The 22313-nt window shown below is 37.2% G+C and overlaps 1 protein-coding gene across 5 annotated transcripts in view; it reads right to left on the bottom strand.

Moving 5' to 3' along the window:
- Positions 1 to 22313, bottom strand: part of ADGRL2 (adhesion G protein-coupled receptor L2) — a 128943-nt gene that overhangs the window by 16266 nt on the left and 90364 nt on the right. For 3 of the 5 annotated variants that reach the window (XM_075156122.1, XM_075156127.1, XM_075156128.1), the window contains exons 5-14: positions 20525 to 20821; positions 19880 to 19983; positions 18855 to 19040; positions 14692 to 14875; positions 12664 to 12786; positions 12190 to 12395; positions 10932 to 11105; positions 9647 to 9856; positions 8409 to 8629; positions 7069 to 7135 (exon numbers count right to left, since the gene is read on the bottom strand). In XM_075156122.1, coding sequence (XP_075012223.1) covers positions 7069 to 7135; positions 8409 to 8629; positions 9647 to 9856; positions 10932 to 11105; positions 12190 to 12395; positions 12664 to 12786; positions 14692 to 14875; positions 18855 to 19040; positions 19880 to 19983; positions 20525 to 20821 — 1772 coding nt within the window. Of the gene's footprint in view, positions 1 to 7068; positions 7136 to 8408; positions 8630 to 9646; positions 9857 to 10931; positions 11106 to 12189; positions 12396 to 12663; positions 12787 to 14691; positions 14876 to 17776; positions 17816 to 18854; positions 19041 to 19879; positions 19984 to 20524; positions 20822 to 22313 lie in introns of all 5 variants that reach the window. The other 2 variants (XM_075156125.1, XM_075156126.1) reach the window with 1 other exon arrangement.

Here is a 22313-nt window from a genome sequence, read left to right as displayed (position 1 = left end):
ACAGTGTTTGGTAGCTTTTGACCTCATCAGTCCTGATTCAAAGTAAAAAATTTTTATAATTGTATCTTGAGATTAATACAAAAAGTGTATGTGATACAAATAACAAAAATAAGCTTTTATAATTTATTTCTGTCGTGTGTTTCAAGAACGATAGAAAATACTTGACCTTTAAATGAAGATATGTACATAGTGTAGGTTAACCATGATTTCCATTGCTCCAAAATGTAATAGAAGTGTCAGTATCTCATGACCCCGATGATTACCTTTTATGATTCTTATAGGTAAGGACTAACCAGTTGAGAAGCACTTCATTATATCATTGTGTGCTGGTTTTGACCGGGATAGAGTTAATTTTTTCCACAGTAGCTAGTATGGGGCTATGTTTTGGATTTGTGCTGAAAACAGTGTTGATAACACAGGGATGTTTTAGTCACTGCTGAGCAGTGCTTACAGAGAGTCAAGGCCTTTGCTGCCTCTCACCCCACCCCACCAGCGAGGAGGCTGGGGGGCACAAGAAGCTGGGAGGGGACACAGCCGGGACAGCTGACCCCAACTGACCAAAGGGATGTTCCATACCATATGACGTCATGCTCAACATATAAAGCTGGGGGAAGAAGAAGGAAGAGGGGGACATTCGGAGTGATGGCGTTTGTCTTCCCAAGTAACCGTACGCGTGATGGAGCCCTGCTTTCCTGGAGATGGCTGAACACCTGCCTGCCAATGGGGAGTAGTGAATGAATTCCTTGTTTTGCTTTGCTTGTGTGCACGGCTTTTGCTTTACCTATTAAACTGTCTTTATCTCAACCCACGAGTTTTCTCACTTTTACTCTTCCGATTCTCTCCCCCGTCCCACTGTGGGGGAGTGACTGAGCAGCTGTGTGGTGCTTAGTTGCCGGCCGTGATTAAACGACGACACATTGTGATCATTTTGTTCCTCTTATCTACGTTTCCACTGTACTGCGTAAGTTCCTTGGGTGAGAAAACAAGTTGCTTCTCTCCCTGGCCTTTGCACCAGACAGAGGACGGGAGCTCTGCGCGTGACCTCAGTTCCATGCCTTTGCAGGCAGACTTTCTTCTTCTGTATTTGAAAAAGTTTCTTGCACATTTTGGTAGCTGACATAACATGAACTTCTCCAGCCTGCTTAAAAAAAATGTAACTTCAATTTACATTTTGTGAAAAGAAACAGATTAAGAGCTAAGAGACATGCCTCATGCCAATCCTAACATGTAAATCAACTTTGGCTGCAACCTATGCAACTGGGAGTGCACAATCCAGTTCAGAATAGCATTTACAGCACAGCTGGAAGCTAATCCTTGCCTAAGTAGCTAGCCTGAAGTATCCTGTACTGTACTAGCAACATCATTCTTGGATCAAAAACTCATAGACATGGCTTAGCCCATAAATGACTGCCTTATGAAATGAGAAGTTTTTATCCTCTGATTCTTTGTATGACTGAAGTGCTGGTTTGACATATAAAAACCAAAAGCTTGTATTTACATACTGACGTTCCTTCGGTGACGTGCAAGCAGACAAAGCTCTACCCCAGAGCCTGAGCCAAGCTCCAGCATACTAAGCAGGTTTTATGCAGATACTCAGCTCTGACTGTATGTATGTCCTTGCTGGACTAGGGAATAACTGTACATAGCAGTTTCTTACTAGACACTTTAATTCTAATTTAGGTACAGAACCCCAAAAGCAGCCCACAGTAATAATAATGCTGTATCACAGCAGCTGAAAAAGTCCTTCCAAAAAAAAAGGAAAAAAAGCAGAATACTGTACTTTGAAGACAAAGTAACTATGACAACAGAGCATATGATACTTGTTTCTCCATCACTGTGAAATATTGCATAGTTTTCAGTTTCAGCAGTCAAAAGACCATGGTTTGCCACTTGTTCAAACATGCTGGCATCTCTGTTACACACTGTATCATTATCAAAAGCCTATTTTGCCCACTTACAAATACTGTAACCAAACCTTTCTACAGATTCGCTTTTGGCTCCCTTACCGCTCTTCATCTAGAAACTGATTGTTTTGGAGGATCTCATGAGTTAAAGATTTTTGGGCATCCTGCCATTTTATTACACAAGACACTGAGCAGTGACGGAAGGGAACTTGTTGGAGAATAATTGCTTTTAGAAGGAATGGCTGAATTACTTTTCTTGGTGAGAAATACCTAGTGGGAGAAGGAAATACACTTAGTGCTTTTGCATTCATTTGTACCAACTTTGTATACGGAAAGCTTTTTCAGCCCTGAGCAACCCGGCCTGAGCTCAGAGCTGAGCCTGAGCTGAGCAGGAAGTTGGACCAGAGATCTCCAGAAGTCCCTTCCAACCTGAATTGCTTCATGACTGTGTGAGGACTGAAGTGTTACTGATCTAAGCAAACGAATCTAGATGTTTTCCAAGCTTGACAGATGGTCTCAGTAGCACACCTTTCTTTAAGAAAAATGTTCACCACAAACACGCAATACTCCAGGGTCACCTAAGGGCCCACATGAATGGCAAGATGGGCTTTTGAAAGCAAACTTGATGACTTTCTCATCACTTCATATAACATAAAGGGCTAGTGACTGGCTGGGCGTCATCCTGACAATTGGGCTGCATCCACCCCAGATGAACCAAAATCTCCACCTGAACAGTACCGCTCTCCTTCAATGATAATAAAAAATATAAATACATTGTGTAAGCACACACACAGCCACATACATCTCAAACAGTGAAATCACACCCTTGATAAAGTCAGTAAAATCTCTTTCATGCTGCACTTCTGAAAATCAGACCCACACTTTTGAAGGCTAAAAGTAAGAATTTAGAAGTCTGGTCAGGCATCAGGTTCGGATTTGAAGATTTTGCTGTGATATCGAGAGTGACAAAACACACAGTTACAGTAGGTGGAGCTATAATGTGAGATCTCTTAAAACATTAGCTGAAAAGAATAAGCAAAACCTTGGATTGATAGTATTTCATTCATGTTTATACTAGGTTTTTGCTGTAATTTATAAAATATATTATCCACTATAAGAGACAGGATACTGGATTACATAGAGAACTAGCTTAATCTACACTCTGATTTTAGAAATGTATGTAAAAGTGAAGAAAAACAATTAGAACACCTTTTAAAATACTAGTTCCTACTTATCTCTTAATAGGACAAGCGTAATGGGATAGAATGGAGCAAAAGAAAGACAATTAGATATATATTAAAAAAATAAAAAGCAACTACTTTAAAATATAAAATTTGAAGAATTTTTACGGTAATAATCAAATGCAGCACCCTGAAGATCATGCTTCTTTCACAGCCAACACACAGAGGGCCGTTTTGGAAATCAGAAGGTATACTGGACATGAAAAATGGTATAAGTAGGAATTTTGTCTTTCTGACACCTGAAAGCTATGTAATTTTGAGAGAGGGAGTGTCTTCAAGTGAAATTAACTTTTTTAAAAAGTGGATGTAATAACCTGCACAGAAGACTAATGGATTGGAATTAGTTGCAGGTACAGTGGATTAGTAGCCACTAATAAAGCTAGTTTTGGCAATAATTATGATTAATTCCCCCCTGTGAGCAATAGATAAATACCGTTTATCAAGTGTCTACTATAGAATGATATACGTGTATTATTTATACACATAAGCTTACAAATACAGTCCATTTTTATACGTGGAGCTAGATTATGTGTGCATCTGTATGTATGTATCCACTTTGGTGAAGTAATGCCTTAACCCGAGTGAAAAAAGAAACTATCTTTCCTATGTTAATGAAACAGGTCATCCTAGGAATTTTTGCTTAAACAACCTTCAGTAGCCTAACATTGGCTCCATCTGCGAGAAGGAAACTCCAGTGGTTTTGGCTGAATTAAAGTCAAACCAACATCACCTATTCCTTGGATATGAATGAATATGGATCTACATAGAAGTCAAAATACTCTGGCTTTTCTGACCACAGATTACAGGAGTGCACTGTTTGTTTTATAGCCATCAACCTGCTCAATTGAATCACGTCTGCCTGAGCTTAGCAGCTTAAAATTCATTCCACACAGCCTGCAGTGCTGACATGGATATGATAAGACAGAAGAACAGAAACACCACTCTGAAGTAACCTAGCTGAACTGCACATGTTCTGACCCTTTTTGAACTCCCTGGAGCTTTTGTTACCTGGCAAATGCAGCTCTAAAACTGTTCTTGTATCTCCAGATCTTTGCTCTTAGCCATGCAGAAGCCTATTTCTCTCTGGGACAGGCAGCGAGAGAGGTGCTCTCTGAAGAAGGCTTCTAAATGAGTGTGCACGCTGAACTCTTACTGAACTGAATTAATTATTAAAGATGCAGATGGAGCTGTCCAAATGATAAGAACAGCTCCTGACGTATCATGATCCAAGCTTTCATTAAACCATTTCAGGCATACTAATGGTTTCCCACTGCTCATTACTTACATGCTCTTTTCTCATAGATATAATAACCCTGGTGCCCGAAGGCATGACAGGCTATGGAAACAGGGAAGTTGAAAGTTCCTCAGAAGACGTACTAAGGAACTTCATACTTCCCCCCTATACTTCCCACTCTCATTTTGTGCAAACCTGTATACAGATACAAGTGCAAATGCTTATAAACTCAGAGAAAAATTTGTAAATTATAGTAGTAAGCAATATTGTCAAAAAAGAATTTATGTGCATTGACAGTACTATTAAACTGAGCATCATAAAAGTGATTTGATTAGCATGTTAAAAAGCTTACCAAGGTGAAATTCTCACATGCTACTGACACTAAGTAAGCTACACTACAAATATGGCTCTTCGGTTACACTGCACAACATATTATTTTTCAGCCATTACACTTCTCACACTTCTTCCTCCAGTCCCTCTTGCTTTCTCAGTTGGGACGATTAGAGGGCAAAGCAATTGCTAGAGAAGAATTACTCCCAGGAACTGTGCTGTGATTGCTACCTGCTGTTTCATATTTTTGAAGTTGGGAATACTGCTCCCAAAGGCCTTTTGCGTCTCAGCCTAAATGATTTGCTGGAGGATAATAATGTCATGGCCAGTAAATAATAGTGAACTATGTCTGTACATGGTCAATATGATTAAATGTCCTTCACCTCTATTCTCACTCTGACCTGGTTATGAGGAAGTGAAAAAGCCGTCAGCAATGCCCAAAGCTTCCCATGCGAAATGTTATTTTAAAGCAAGGGAGAGAAATAGAGGTGACTTAGCAAAATACTCCCAGTAACAATAAAATAAAAAGCTAGACACAAAAAGCAAAATTATCACCATACAATCAGACTTGAGATAACTGAACTACTGTGGCATGAAACTTAGAACAATCTTCTAGTAATGATTACAACAACTGCAAGAAACAACTTTGTGTTGAAAAATATTGTTTATCATATTGAAAATACTAAGTATATCTTTCAGTTGTAATTGTAGGTTTAATTAAAAAAGAATCCCTATCATCCCGACACTTGATTTAATTTAAATGTATTTAGAATAAACTTTGTACAATTATTATGGTCTATATTTAAATCTTACAAACACTATAATTTTTCTAATTCAACTCATACACACATGAGTTTTGGCATCTATGCCTATTTGAAAATATGCCAATGAACTCAAACAACTTATACACTGCACAACTATCTTTTCTTAAGTGACTGCTCAAGGATTGAAATAGTTTTTGATATAAACAGAGAGTAAAACCAACCTTATTTCAATATTGAACATACCAGGAAGGAATAAAGTACCTACAAAAGATTGCCTGGGTACATTATTTATAGAAAGTTCCATAATCAAAGTATCAGTTTATTTTTACACAGAGAAGTAATGTAAACTATAAGCTACAAAAAAATTTGAAATAGTACGTCTGGTGTATAGATCTATAAAAGTCAGAAATTTCAAAATTATGCCTGATGCATGTGCTTCAGGCTGAAAAAATAATAATGACAAAATGCAACTCCTGAATTTGGAAACTGAAGGGAACTGAACTTCTGTTAACATTTCACAACTCTACTACTGTATAAAGGCAGGGGAACAGGTAACTATTCAGACTTTCAGAAGCATGAAAACAAATTAATTCATCCTTCCAAACTATCAGCAGTTATGAGAAAAGCTCTTTATGTACATCGGCTATGTCCGCAGCACCCGCCTTCTAGAATATTTCTCAAGTATAGCCAGGCTTTAAAGATACTGAACTAGTAGAGAAAGACAAGGTGAGCCAAAATGCACATCTTGCATTCACTTTTCCTTCCAAATTCCTATGTTGTGCAGTGTTGGTATTATTAGTCTGAAACAACAGGGAGATGTTTTTTCCTTGGGTTGACAGATGACTATGTGCTTTTTACCTGAAAGCACTCAGAGAATGGATAATTGATGTATGAACACAACATTCAATCTTAAATGGACAATGGGGCACACAGCTGTGGATGTACAGATGGGTGTGCATGCATACGACGACTTTACTCAAATGATTGCAAGAACGTGTATGTGCTTTCTACTGGTTACATAATACTCTATTATTTATACTAAAACAGATGAACTTGTATGTCTGACATACATTACATGTAGCATAAATACACACAGTAGTAGTCATGGAAAAATATGCATATGCAAATACACATACAAATATTGTGTAAGTGTAATGAAATATAAGATTTATTTAATTATCCAATGCGTTAGAACACCCTTTTGAGATAATTATGTTGGATAATTAGCAGTTAAATTCTGGAACGTGTACAATAGTGACTCAATTGAAAGCAATAATAATGGTTCCTTTAAAAAAAACTCTGTGTTTTGTACTTCATTGATTTTTCATATGACTACACATGTCAATATGATCTTCAGAGTTCAAGCCATTAGGAAAAAATGGCTATGTTGAAGTACCACCACAGTTTTGACAATTAATCATTTGATCAGCACTCTTTAAAGATTTCTAAACATTTATATAACCACTGGTCACATTATAAATTGTTTATAAGCATTTTCATGAAATGTCTTGTGAATAACATTGACTGATGTTATTCAATGTTTTTAACTTTGCTGTGAGACAACCTAAAAGGAAAGGAAAAAACAAAGTTCTTACCAGAATAATAAAGGTAACAGGTCCAATGAAACTCCAGATAAAATAGTTATCTACATGGAGCCAGCAACTACCATGGAAAAAAGAATGAAAAGTGAACAATTGCATTAGCACCTCAGTCCAATAAATGGAAAGTCCAAAAATACTTCTTAAGCTAACATTTTGCCAGTAAACAATGATAAACATTGCACAGTACCACTTAGTCCATGGACAATTTTTCCTAACCTGAAACTCTTCTGATGAGTTCTGTTTAATAACACTATTGAACTTGAAAATAGCTAACATATAAGAAGAAACAAAACCAAAATGAGCGCTCTCTCCTTTCAGTCAAAAGGTTTAGTCACAGGTGCTATCATGGACTAACGAATCTAACATCAGTAAATACTTCTCACAGATTTTCCATGTAATCTTCAAAATCTGCTTTTAACTTTGTATCATATGCAAAGTGCTTACTCCTGAGGAGTAAGAGACAGAAAATGTTCAGATGCCATGTTTTGCTGAAAATTAGTACGGTATAAACAAAATGCCCCAACTGGGAGTTAAACAGTAGAGAAAGAATACATATGATACCAGACTAAATGACGTGTAAACCTATTAGGGCCGACTTCACTTAGCAATTCGTTTTTCATACAGCCCAGTTCCCTGCTGAATTGCTCTTATTTGTCTTTCATCAGTAGCAAAATCAAGCAGCTTTCTTGTAGTCAACAGTATCTTCCCACTCTGTAACTAATTGCATCAAAGGACAAAGTAAATACTATTGGAAGGCAAATTCATGCCTCCAGCAACTCAAATCCTCAGAAATGTTTACAGTCTACCTTCTGTCACTTTCTATATAGATCTGTATTTTTGCAAATAAAAGATAGTGGCTAATTCTAATCCTGCTCTACTCGCTTGATAAAATATTATCAAAGTGAAACATACGGGTTGGAATATTGTACTGTCATAATTCAGGACGAGAGTTAGCTAAAGGGGCAGTTGAACAAAGAGATCTAATGAAGCATTAGCTTAAAACTGGGTGGTTAGGCCTGTCAGATACTTTAAATTGAGAATTTTTACTTAATATACATTTGAGGCCAAAAAGTTATTTACTTTTTCAATTTGTTTCAGGTCAATCTTTTGTGTTAAAAGAAAGACCATAATTTAGAATCGGTCTCTCTAGAGTACAAATCCTCTGAACCTGGAGAATTACAAAAGACTTGATTGTAATTTGTGCACAGCATTGCCATTCTCTTACCAATAAAGCTTTCAGATGGCATTTTAGTCTGTCAGGGACCCTCTGACAGCTAATAGGCTTTAAAAAATTATTCACTTGAAAAACACTCAGGTCACTTGCAATTACTTACGCTTTCTCTGTTCCGTAGCTCTTATAGTCAATAGCTGCTGAGACACCAACTACTGTAGCAGGGAAGAGGTAGCCAGCAACATAATAGTACTTCTTCCTAGAATATTCACTTTCAAATACTTCTACTAACATTAGATAAAGCTGCACTCCTTCTAGACACATCCAGGCAAAGGCTGCCAGGAAGAAAAAGTGTAAGAGACCTGCGAATATTGGACATGCAATCTGCAAAGAAAAAGAAAGATGGAAATATAAACCACAAAACTTCACATCATTACATCTCCAATTAAATAATGTGTAATAGAACAGCATATACTTCTATCAGAGATCTTTCACAAATTCAGGAGCATTTTCCCTACCTAAAAACATACACTGAACATTTGAAAATACTAATGTGTGCTCAGTAGCTACAGAAAGTAAATTACCTAAACAGTGTGAATGAAGATAAGGAAATCGCGGTCTCACCCCCCACTCTTCAGTTATAGAGTGGACTTTTCAATTTTATAAGCAACTCTTTTGAAACTGATTTTGAAACGGATATGCTTTTAGGACTTACAGTTTAGACAATCTGAGACATGAACAGTTGGTTCTAGATGCATAATGTAATACAGCTTATGTAGAATTATGAAGTGGCCATCAAGCCATTTTTATCTGCTGTAACTTGGAAGTTTCTACTGTCGTAACAGAAATCAACCTGAATTCTCTCCCCCCCTTTGGCTGAGTTCTGGATGAAACTATACTGAATTATTAGATTTCAACCCAATGAATCATTTCAGAATTAATTTCACCAATACTGCCAAAAAACCTGCATAAATGTGCAAAGTAAAACGTGTAAATATATAGATAAGGCCCTGTACTAATATATATATACACACACAAAAGTAGTCAATAGTTGTTGAGATATACGAATATATAGAGAAAACATATATATGTTCCCAGTATGTCAACATTCGATTTCATCTCCTCTTTCAAAAGTTTAACCACCTGCTTCGTTAATAGCCAATGTTTCTCAACTGAAAATGAAAAGCATTGCAGTAAGTGAGAAATTAAGGCCACAGTGATATTTCTGATGGATGTAAATACTATTTATGAACATGTCTATCTTATTTTCACACTGAGCTTTTATTTCAGCCTTGCTGTGTCAGAATGCTGAACACTTGGCAGTGTTGTCATGTTTTACTTCAAATCCATTTCAGACAGTCATTTCAGAGAACAAGATCAGTACACACAGAGAAAACTTACCTTGTACTCTGTCTTATCGATGCCTATTAGGAAAATGAACTCAGCAATGAATAGGTTGATACAAAGGTTCTTGTGAATAGTGTTACGATCACTTTGCAGGCCCCGGAAAAAACAGAATGTGAAGATGCAGATGGCCAGGCAAACAAGAGAGATGACAATTCCCACCCAGGTGATGACAGTGAGGAGCAATTCGTGCACTCCATCTTTGTACTAGAAATAACCAAGAATGGAGAAAATTAATATGACTCTTAATGAGTATAAACAAAAACCTATCTTCACAGGTAGCATCCAGAAAAGTTACTTGTTCATTACATGAGATGGGCAAAATGTACTCAGTAATTTCTCAGTCTCAGGTCAGCTTTCCAGAAGAGCAAGATTACAGTAAGCAGAAGAGGAGCAGGACTGAGAGAAAAATGTGACTATTTTAGCCAGATCAGATAGCATTTTTACTTTTCCTATGGCTTGCTGTAAACTTGTGAGACAAGAACAAGTTGAGAAATGTAACATTTTGAAAGTGCCACTAGGCTCTGATGCAAACAAAGAGGAGAGCTTTCTTTGGGACTTCCTCTAAGAGTACATGTTCTTTCCTACAGACCTGCAACTCCACGGCAAAGAAGAAAGCAACGATTTACACACCAGTTAGGACAAAATGCAGAATATGTTACATGTGTAATTCCAGCTGTAATCTCATGTTTAGCTAAAGAAGGTTCCTTGCTTCAGTTGCGACAGAATCACTTTTGTCATCTTGGTTATCTTTTCAGCAACCTTTCCAAATACAATGAGAAAGATATGAGACTTTATGAGAAGTCTCATATCCTTGCAAATATTGCATGGACGCCCTGATATCCAGCAAGTGCTTTAAAAAGACAACAAAATTTCAGAGTATGAAGAGGCATTTAAACAACCAGTATGGAAGCTGCTTGACCTTCCTGCTCTAAGGAGAGCTGGCACTTGTGCTTCCAGGAACAGCCTGCACAGCTGCCCCTACAGATACTCGCTGGCTGTACTGAGGGGAAGTCTGTAGAACGGTTGTAAGCTTGGTCAGTAACTTTAAAATATGACTTGAAGTAAACTCTTGTCCTTCCTTGTTTTTCTTTCCTGTTATTTTGCTTGTAACTTTACGGGTGAGGAAGAAAAGTACTACAGAAAGCAAATTGCTTTGAAAAGAGTGGGTAGAAGCTATAAATACTTAAGAAACTTTGGCAATTTTGGATCTTGCTAGAAATTTAAAGCTAAATCTTTAAAAGTTTGTTCCCTGCCAATGGCTAGAAACATCATTACCTACCACAATTTCCCGATGAGCCATAAGAATTGCAAAGTTGGTTAGGTGACTGCAAGCACATGTTGTATGAGTTTTATTTGTGTCGACCAGTTTGCAGCCTTGAGTTGACCAGTATCCCATCATAGTCCTCTCTGAGTAGTTCCAGAAGGAACAATTTGCATTGAAATAATTGTCAGGCTGGGAGATAAAAGGATAACATAAAATGAGGATTTTACACACTAAGATGGCAATAACAATTGTTTAATATGTGTAAAGGGTAATTTAGATTAAACTTTGCATGTTTCGGACAATAAAGTTTTTCATCAGCAAAATTGTGGACTATGTTACACAAGGAAGACATCTAGTTTAAAAGGGACTTTATAGTCCGAAACACTCTAAAGTGTACTCTCAATTACTGTAGACCCAATTTTAAACAATTACAATTTCCATCTTACGATTTTATGCACTGATGGTACACTATAGTCATTTTTGCTTTCTGCAAAATTAGGACTGCGAATTTATTCTGAAGATATTTTTCCTGTAATTGAGAATTTGAAAATATGATCTTTTTCCTTTGATTCTCACCTTTGGTCAAGCCAAAGTTATGTGAACAGACATCAGGAAAAAGCTCATTCCTCAATGTCTATCTATTTTGATGAAAAAAAAATCAAAACAGGTTTATAAAAAGAGGCAAAATGAGAGGAAAATCCAACCATATTTTCTCTATCATGGTAGTGATTACTTACTTTCCCCATGTGAGACATGAAAACAGAAAGGACCAAACGAATGAGCAAATAAACACAACAAATAAATTACCATGAAGAAAATACACACAAATTTAAAGTATAACAAACCAAGATATAATACCTTATTCTTCACTGAATAAATGCATTTAAACAATTTGTATAGGCTTCCAGAACTTGGTCCAAAATTAATGTAAAAAGTTAAAGTGTCATTGAAACTTGCTACATCAGAGCATCAAGAATCTTAACAGTTATTTTCTACCCTGCTACTAAGGTAAGAGTTAATTTTCAGTTAGAAACAAATTAATCATTTACATTTTCATGTTGATTACTGAATTAGCTTTCATTAAGAATACACTTAAGTTCTAATAATCACTGAACCAGGCTCATTTAATTTTATGTTCATAGACTTAACTAAGCTTGTGTCTCTGACCTAGTCCAACATTTAAAATTCAAATGGAAAAAAGGTTATTTTTCTGCATTGCTTTTCTCTCTTGCTTATTTTATGACCTTCCTATTAATTCATTAGCATAACTCACATCAATGTGTTCCAGTGTAAAATGCACAGGATCAGTCAGGTACACCCGGCTAGACTCCTTGTTGATAGAGGCTGCAATGACGTGGGAGTTGACTGCGATCGTGCTATTCCGCCCAGCAAAGTCGCTGCCTAGCTTTATGGTTGCATTTTCAGTACTGAGAAAACGCCCCAAACTTTTGTAAATGATGAAAACCAGTTTTGCTAATCCTACAAAAGAAAAAAATCCCATCATCACGCCACAGAGGTCTACAGAAAGACAGCAACCTGTACTCTAATGAACTGACAATGAAGCATCGGTAAACAGAGAGGCATTTTCAGGCTATGGATTTGAAGAAGAATGCCCAGGTACCCATGATCTTCGAGAAAAAGCCACAGAGCAGTTTTGTTGTGTTTTGTTTTGATATTTTAACTAGGGGAGGTAATGTAGGTTTTATAAAAGTTAAAGGAGTTTCAGTGCTCCGTGCCCAAGACTCACCATTCCTGCTGTTCTGTTTCACAGTGCTTGCAGAGAGCTGAATCGAGTTGCCTCCTTTACTGCCCTGAGGAAATTTCAAGTCCTGCACCTGGCCCTCAGTAATGAGCACTGCAACATCCAAAACTAAGCAGACCAGAAGAAAAAAAAAAAAAGTGATAAAAAAGGAGAATGCAGAGAATGTCTCTTGGCCCGATTGCAATATGCTAGATGACAATATTCCCCCCACTCCTTATTTAGTTTTCTCACACTACCGTCCTCATTTGCCACTGTAAGACAGATCTGTACTGCATGTTTCAAGCACACAGAGTTAGTTTCTTTAACTAAACCTAGTGCACACTACCAAAATGACAGCACTTTATGGTGATAACATGACATCAAACCTTGTTTTAATTTGTGCCCCCAAAACATCCACTTAGAAATACCACATGAATTTTGTTAATTTTGAAGCTCCTAACGTCTCTGCAGTATCCTCTGCTAACAAATCTAGAACTTTAAGTATTGATTTAGATATAAGGAGTGTTTAAAACAGTCATGAATACCTAAGTATACTTATGCTGTATATTTAGCTAAATCAGTATTTGTATCTAAAAAAAAATTTCTAATTTTTTTCCTAAATCTAATTCTGTATAAAGGTTTATAGGAAACCATTTAATTGGTTCTGCTAAAAAATATTTAAATTGAAAAATTAGATGCCAGTCAGCCTTACTTAAGTTTTAATTTTATAACACATTGTATATTGGGAAGTTTTCATGGGATTACCATCAAAGGGATTCATGGGATTCCCTTGGATATGTAAAATCATATAGTTCAGAGTGGTCAATCTGTTGACAAATATCTGCATTACATTAAACCGGTCTAACTATAGGTCTAAACAATAGACGGACAAAAGGTATGAAATTAGGGAATCATTTCTCCTTCTCTAAGCCACACATATGTATGTGCGCTGGGAATTCAGTCTTGCGTGGCATCAGTAATGTGTTACTAACTATGACTTGAAGTCGTAAGAAGTGATGTTCAGACAGTCTACTGAGCTCCATGGAACTGCTGGTGTACATCCTGAGAGAGATTTTCTGTGATTCTACCCACATTCCTTCAGAAACACTGGTGCAGTTACGTTGATAACGGATTGTAACACCTTTCCCCATATTTTCTGAGTATCTTTCTACTCAAATGAAAAACTAGACAGAATCATCTTCTACAGTTACAAATATGCAGACATTGAAACGTGAAAAGTCTCATTTCTGCAGTCTATTCCAAGTTTCCATCTTGGTACCCCTCAAATTAGCAGACTTTCAGCTTCCTTGTACCTCACTGAGACTACGTTAATCTCTGTAACAAGACGAAGGAATTTTAATTTTATGCATAGCAATGATATTTGCTTTAACACATCCCACGTACCAATATTTGCATGTCTCTACTACCAAACCCCTTCATTTCTCTGTCACCACTTAAATTCCAAATTATGCTCCAACTACCGTCAGCTATTTTGCAGTCTCTGGAGCATAGCTATTCTGCATTATGGGAGATGTAGTTCACTGAACACATTTTTACCTGAAGGCAGTCATGTTTAATATAAACATTTGGCCTATGTTCTAAGTGCCTAAAAATATTTAACTGGCAGAGTACATTGCATAAAAGTAATTTAAATTCATTAGGAACAGTTTATATATAACAGGAAAGCATTTCTGCAGCTCTACAGAAAGCAGTTACCTCAAAAAAATCCATACTCTGCCATTTAAGCACTCTTCATATCCATACGTTCTGCTAATGATTTTTCAGTGGTAAATCAACTTTGCAACATCACTACTTTCCATTTTACGCTGTATTCATGACACTAAAAAAGAATGCTAGTTTTGAAGAACTAAACAAGAAAAGTGTGTTTCCCCTGCTTAGGAGCATTTACCTTTCCACCAAATGTTGCGCAGCTCAGCTTTCAAAGAGTATGTTGCTATCTGGAATATTTTTTCCTGATTTTGTGTAAAGCAATGCACAGCACTTCGAATTATGCTTGAAAAGAAATTTACTTACCGATATTTTCTGTGGGCATTGAGACTCTAGTTGGTTCTAAGAGATTATCAGCCAAGACAAAAGCCCCTTCTTCTAACGTATCAAGTAGCATTGTGGCTGCATGGGCTTGTTCTGAAGAATTCATGTCCTTCCAGGACTCCAGAGCTTCAGGCCTGAGCAGGTTGTCCACTGTATCCACAATTGCCTGCATTCATTAGAAAACTATCATTAGGTCTGATTGCCCTAGGCAGTTGAGGAAAGTTTCCGACGTTATCTGGTGACAATTATAATACTTAACCGTCAGAATGATTTATTGTGATTTAATGGCACTAGAAAACTATTTTCAACATAAAAGTATTTTCCATCCTCCCGCTGGATTAGCATTAATAGAAGTGCAGTTAGCCACTAGCATTGTGTGGTCTCTAAGTGGTAAACATGCAGATTTGACTCGTCTCTTGTCAGATATAAAGACGGTCTTATTAATGTGCTGAAAAATGTAAAAATAAATGCCAGAAGTTTTGCCTGAAGCTTTCATCTTGAAGTCAGTGTCAAAATGTGTAACTTCTATTTAAAAATACTAATGCCAAAATTGGCATCCTGCAGTTTAGGCTAAAATGACAGTAATACTCTTCTGGAAACTTAGCCCAACTCATGCAGTCACAGCACTTTAAACTACTTGTCTATGACAAACTGCCTTCTTTATTACAGGAGGCATGAAATGAAGCTGACTCAGTGGATATAAATTAGCCCAGGCCACTCTCACTCCCCCTCCTGTTCCTGTACCTGTTCATAGATACTTAAAAAGATTACTAACTCCCATTCCTGCACAAAGGTCAGTTAAAAAAGGAAATCAATAGAGCAAACAAGATGTCCACTGACTGTCCCTGTTATCAGTGAAGGCAAAACTGTAAAAGTGAATAAAGCTGCCATTTTAAAAAGTCTTTCTTGTAACAACTCTATCATCATGTTTTAAGGTTCATTAAGCTGCATATAAAGTAACAGTAAATAAGGAAGAAGAAGAATTCAGCGACGTGATTACATTATTTTTACAAAATAATCCAATCAATCAGAGTAATCAGTTAATCAATTGAAGGCAGGCTCTTACATTAATGCATAATGTAGCTGTGCATTGAGTATGCTGTGCATTGAGTATGCCATGCATTGCTGAAACACCCTGTTTACTCTGTCCCATTTACCTAGTCATAATTAAGCATATATATAATTTGTTTGATCAATTTAAAAGCACTGGGAATGGAAACAGAACACATTGTACAAACAGAAAGATGTCAGTCTGGAATACTATATTGGGCAAATAAACGAATAGGAAAAATTGGTCAAGGCTATTGTCAGAGCAAGATTAATTAGCCTAATCCATTTTAATATCCTCTTTCTGTCTGCATTGTGAGCCACCACGACCTCCTGGCAGGTGGAAGGTACTTCGAAGTGGCATTAAAGCCTTTTTTCTTTCTCTAATGGGAGACAGAATAGTCAAAATGCTCGCACTGATACTGCTGCAGCCATTAACTAGAGTGGAACAGAAATTGGTCTGCAGAGGCCAGATTCATTAGTCACCAAAAAATACAGATTGGAGCTTCTAATCTGAGGTACAAATGAATCCTCTGTCACAAAGTGGGAACTCGCTTCAATTGCATAGTGTAAGTCAGCTTTTGATTTGTAATTTCAAGAGGTTTATTAGTCTTATCTAAACAGAGAAGCCCATTTGAGACCTACAGAAAATGACACCGTTTGGAAATTCAGGTTGTGCTACGGTTTCTTCTGTATCTCCATATAGCGCTGACAGTATGCATTCATTAATATGAAATGCTTTTTATTTATTACAAGATAATCTAACTGCATTTTTCCTGTGGAAAATGATCACCTGCCCAGTAATATTTCTGAGGCATTCTCTCCTCTCAGACAGAGGTGAGCGGGCGGTGGGAAGACCACGCGGCCTCTGTGACGCAGCTGTCGGAGCAACCCCATTACTGCTCTTCTCACACTCATGTTTACTATTGAAAATGAAGGATGAAAACTCAGTCTACTCAAACCATATCTGCTGGATTTTCCTTTACTATTAAAAAATATTTTCTAATAAAAAACTATTACAATTATTATTATTTAAGAATTTAATTGCTCTCCAGATCTTTGTCTCTTTTTGTCATATTTTTGCATAACTGGACATCGCTCATCCACTGCCTGGGCTACAGGATAAAAGACAGAAGCACCCTGTACAGAGATATGTCTCTTTAGTAAGAGTCTGAATTATTTTATTATGTTGCACAGTATTTCAAAGTTCTTTTCAAAAATCATCCTTACATTTTATCTCAGAGGGTACAAGTAAGAATCAGTATTTTAAAAGAAACTTTGAAAAAACGTGCAATAAAATTTTTCAGAGCCAGACACGATCTGTTCTAGGACTTTCTTCTCTTCTTCACAGGCGTGAAGTGGCATTACTGGCATTGTATTGCAGAGCCGGAGCTGGCCACTATGGACAACCATTCTACAGCAGATGAAAGAATCTGAAAATCGGGTAGCAACGTGTTACATGCCTTCCATAGAGCCTGGGACACGTGGCACACATTTTACTAGTGAAGTTAGAGAAATGTTTGTCTTTACATTTTACTCTGAAGTCACTGAATCTGGCCTTTGTAACAACTCTTAAAACTGTAAGAAAGAGTGACTTTGCTAAGTATAAGAATACACAAAGAACAAAGCAGGCTATATAAGGTACATTTTTCATGCAAGCAAATTAACTCTAAACAGTCTTTGATATAAAATACTACCAAGCTGAAGTAATTTCTGTTAAGTTGCCAGCTTTTTCCTCTACCCAAAGTTGTATTATGAGGAGATGTTACTTCCAATTCAGATAATAACCATTTCTGCTCTTTTAGTTTTGAACAAGTTGAGGTAAAAAAAGGTATAAACTTTGATCTTTAATTTTTTTTCTGAGTGTTGTACCTGTGCAAAGCCAACATTTGTACAGTTGATATGGGGCACAATACACATTTATCAAAGACTGAAATACATAGGATCATGCAGCAAGATGATAAAGCGTGGCAGGTTGCTGAAGCAGGGAGAAAGCAGGGTGACAGCACAGGAGAGATACCTTAAGGTAAGCCCTGCATGTCTTCTCTCGTTTTTGGAGCTTTTTAGTAAGAAAAAAGAAAATCAGAAGTTAGACACATTCTGGAAAGCTTCAGAAATATAAAAAAAAATTAGTCTGGTGTTTCAAATCCCAAATTTGACCTATATCCTGGACATGAATCTAGTTTCTGTCCAGCGATGACTACAAAAAACATCACACAGGAAACGTTTTTCCCCAGCCTTCATACAGGTGCCCAGGTATCTTTGCCCAACGGTGGGATTTCTGTGAAAAGGTCAAAGGAGAAAATCCCTGTGTGGGCACTTGATCTGTCTCTGGGAAAACTCTTTTAAGGGCAGATAGGGATTGTAAATAAAACTATTGCCAAAATAAGAGAGGAGCGCATGGAATTCTCCCTCTAAAGGAGGCTGAAAAAATGTTTTGTTTGTAGCTTGTTGACTAAGCTGACACAAGGAAGAGGCCGAGAAATACAGCATTTCCTCTGAGAAGAAGAGAAATGGTAATAACACTTGTGATTTGTATTTAAACCCCAAAGACACGTTTTCTCTGAGATGTTTCTCTGAACATCATTCCAGAGAAAACACTTATTCGTCTTAGATATGTGTATGAAGGTATTTTTATAAAGATCAATTGTAAGTGACGTTGGCGTCTTAAAAAAGCTAAGAAAGTGCTATTATTCTGCAGGAAGTCAGGTTAACATAAAATATGCAGAATCCCACTGATTTTATTACATTTTAGGGTTAAAAGGATCACCGGATAAACATGCTGATTTGTTACAGAATTTCTGAGAGCTAATGCCCATTTCCCTCACGCTAGTTATAATGCATTCCAGATTTTAATAAGGGACACAGCTCTTTATTTTAGGACCAGTCAGCTATTGTGAATTATACCTTATACCCTAAAGAAGGTAATTGCAACTTTCCACTGTGTATTTACTGCTGTCTTCTCTTACATGTTTATTCCAGAACTATAAGCACACATACAGGAACAAAGTATAGACTAATGTTTCTGAAAGGAAAAAAAATAAAAAAACCAAGGGCAATGGTTATCCCAGCGGGAGGAGATGACGGGAGGGGTGTACCTTGTTATAACTCCTTCCGGCAGAGTCTTTTTCACTGGGCCGCAATTCCTGCAGCTGAGCGTCCAAAATGTCCACGAGCTGCTCCATCAGCCTCACTGATGAACTAACATCGCCAGCGAAGACCGGTCCTTTGGTGTGTTTAGCCAGTTCATTGGCCAGACTAGCAGCATTTTCTCCACTTCTGATCTGAAATGACAATTTATATTATCTCAGCAGGGTCCCTTGTTCTGCTTGCGGCTCCTAATTCCAATTCCCCGTGTACCTTTGTTGTGGTGAAATAACCATTTGCACATACATTGAAATCTGCAACTAATTGAGACCAATAATGTTCTCTTTATCTCAGAAGATTAAAGGTTCTTAGATCCGTGACACACAAAAGCAGTTCTTAACAGCCATCAAAACCAGATATCAGACTGGGACTTTTGTGCTAGATCTTCTATTCATCCTCACTTTTATTTTACTGCTATTATCAGACAGTAAGAAATCTATTTGTTCATACTAGTGCTTGAGGCATTTGAAAGTCAAGTAGCCTGGTACTGACAACAAATTATCCAGTTTTCATAAACTTAGTAAATCTCAGTAGGGAGGGAAAACACACAAAGTGGCTCTGCACTCTAATCATACTGTTATTAATGCACTCAGACAAAAATCTATTTATTACAGTATAATTTTTCCTGAACCAAAAAACCTTGCTGTATATCGCAGTTTTTGCTGCGTGATTTATAATATTTGATTTATTAAGCAAATATAGCTTTTGTTTTTTGAACACCAGCAAAGCTACTTTGCTTTAAATAGCAATGAAAACACATAATCACAGATTCAATACAAGAACTTGGAGAGAGACTGTACAAAAACACACATGAACCTAACTGTTGGCCAATGCTTTGCACACAAAGTACTCATAACTCCTTCTACTTTAAATGAACACAAAGTAATAAAGACGGCTTCAACAAACTGAATTATTAATGCTCAGAGTTAAAATCCTTAATCACCAGTGTACACCAGATTAAAAGGTTTCAACCAACCTTCTGCGCCAGCTGATTCACCCAGTGTGAGGTGCAGTTGCTAAGATCAGGGCCTTTGGGGTTCCACGTTCCCGTTAAGACCATGCAGAGATAGGAGGCAGTTCCTACAACAGATGTAGAAAACTACAGTGAAATGGAAACCATTTTTCTGCATGCATTCAGGAAATCGGCTACACCGTGCTCCTAAGCAATGTTAAATTCTGAATGCTGCTAATGGCAGTAGTTGACAATAATTGACAAAAACGTAAGGAAATAATGTAGATTACAAACAGCAATAAAAAAGTCAGTGAAAAGTACCAGACGTTTTCTGCAAACAAACAAAAAGCCTTTGATTTTTCCTGGAACTCATCCAGAGGGGAGCTCATAATGAGAAAGGCAGCTGTAAGTATATTTCACAACAGTCCTCAAGCAAAGCCCTAAAATTTGACCTGGATTCTCAAAAGTGCATGCGCAAGGTAATTCTGCGGCTACGCTCAAATGCCGTTTGCAGATTAAAACTTGACTATTGCCTGTAAATACTGCATTCTCCCAGTAACAAAAAATCATGTGACAGTTTTGAGATTAAAAAAAAAATCACCATGAGAGAATAGCACATTGCTTTTGAAATGTCTGCTTGAAATCAAGATACATTTTTAAAGGCAATACCTCGTGTTCCTTTGGGGCAAGGGCGTTCAACCATCATTCCTCTTTGTGTCTGAGGCCAGCTAATCCCCCTGGCCTCAGTCGGTTCACAGAATCTCTCTGGCAAAGGGAAAAAACTTGTCACAGGAGGAATTTTGGTTGTGGAAACGGGTGGCAATGGCTTGGGTCCTCTGCTGCCTTCCTTTGTTCCTCCAGCTGATGTTGTGCTTATGGGACCTTTCTGTGATGTAGTGCTAGTGGTTGACACTGTGGTTTTGTATAGCTCTGCTGAAGAAGTTATTGTCACTGCTGTGGTAGGCACTGCACAGAGAAAATTAGAGTAATAATGAAGTAAGTTACTTCAGAATTATTAAAAAAAAAGTTCTTTAAATGTTATTTATGTAGTTTTAAAGGATTTTCTGGTGTCTCCTTTCCTTTATCTTAATATTACTCTTATTGCTATTCTGGGTGCTTAAGATATAACTTTGACCGATTTTTTTTTTTCACTTCCAGCTCATACCAGTATGATGTTTCAGCACATTCGCCAAATAATCTCTTCCGTAATAAAAATTGATAGTTACACTTCTAAAGGATGAAAGGCAGTACTAGTGAGTTATCAGTATGTAACAAACACGCTCAAAGCAATTAAAGATTACTTAATCACTTTTGCAGAAGGAATAACTCAACAGACAGAATAATTTGAATCAGCGTGCCATAAACAATGCAGTCCAGCTTTAACAACAAAGGCAGTGGGCTGTAACTAACAAGACCATTTTAAAAAAACAGACCCCAAAACTTCAAGTCACCCACTACACACCTTCCAGGAAAATAATTACGATAACATCTTCCTACCCGGCAGTCATTCTGCTTGAGAGAGCTGCAGCATGCCAGATTAGCTCCAAACAGAAGCAACGCCTAGCATGTACCTGGTGTTCTCATGTTTGAACATTTCAGGCCTTAACGTCCTTTTTTGACAAACCAGGTATGAAGACACAATTCGTTCAAGCCAGTGGCAAGTACCTAGTTTAATCTTTTATGAAACACTAGGATCGGCTTAGGCCAAATCACTTCTGCCTGGGACTCGCAGCTGCTCACCCCACTGACCCACGCTGGGAATGCATCGCTGGAGCTGCTGAGGTGCAGCCCCAGCTATTCCATGGTTTTGAGGCTTTGCAGAGATAATACTAGTTAATGCTAGTGGAGATATAGTCCGGAATCCCTGTTCATCACCTTCAAATGTATATTGAGCAACGGCAGAAACAATGCAAGTGAGCAACGTAACTGAAACAGTTATCGTTAATTATTTCCAAATCTTCATTAGTGTTCACAGTGCTTTATAGGCACATAAAAGCACAGATCCTTGTGCTGAGAATAAATATGTTCATACCAAGTATTTTTTAAATCCTAACTGATACAGAAATAAATGAAGCTAATTTTAGGATTAACTTCAGTGGATAAAGTGGCTTTTTTCTTTCTTTTTTTCTTCTTCTGCTAGGCCCTTGAACTCTGACTTACTGGACAATGCATCTTCTCTAAATTAAATCATAAACAAAAAACAAAAGAGCTGCCTCGCCTTCTTTCAGCAGATGTTTTTTAAGTTAGTGTTTTGAATAAGATTAACTTTCAAGCAGTTTGGCAGATAACAATTATTTCAAAATCCTTTTTCAATTCTATTTCAGTTATAATACATTAGGAGTCTCAAATATGAATTTATCTTTTTATTTTCATATGAATTTAGGCTGGAGTTTTTGAACATCATGATCTGTTTTTAAAGACTAAATGCAAAGATGTGCTTTTCATCTCTCTCTTGCTC

The sequence above is a fragment of the Calonectris borealis genome, chromosome 8, assembly GCF_964195595.1.
Source record: "Calonectris borealis chromosome 8, bCalBor7.hap1.2, whole genome shotgun sequence".
NCBI classification, from domain to species: Eukaryota; Metazoa; Chordata; class Aves; order Procellariiformes; family Procellariidae; genus Calonectris; species Calonectris borealis.
Note: the sequence above shows the minus strand (reverse complement) of the source record. Positions and strands in the feature narration are given on the sequence as shown.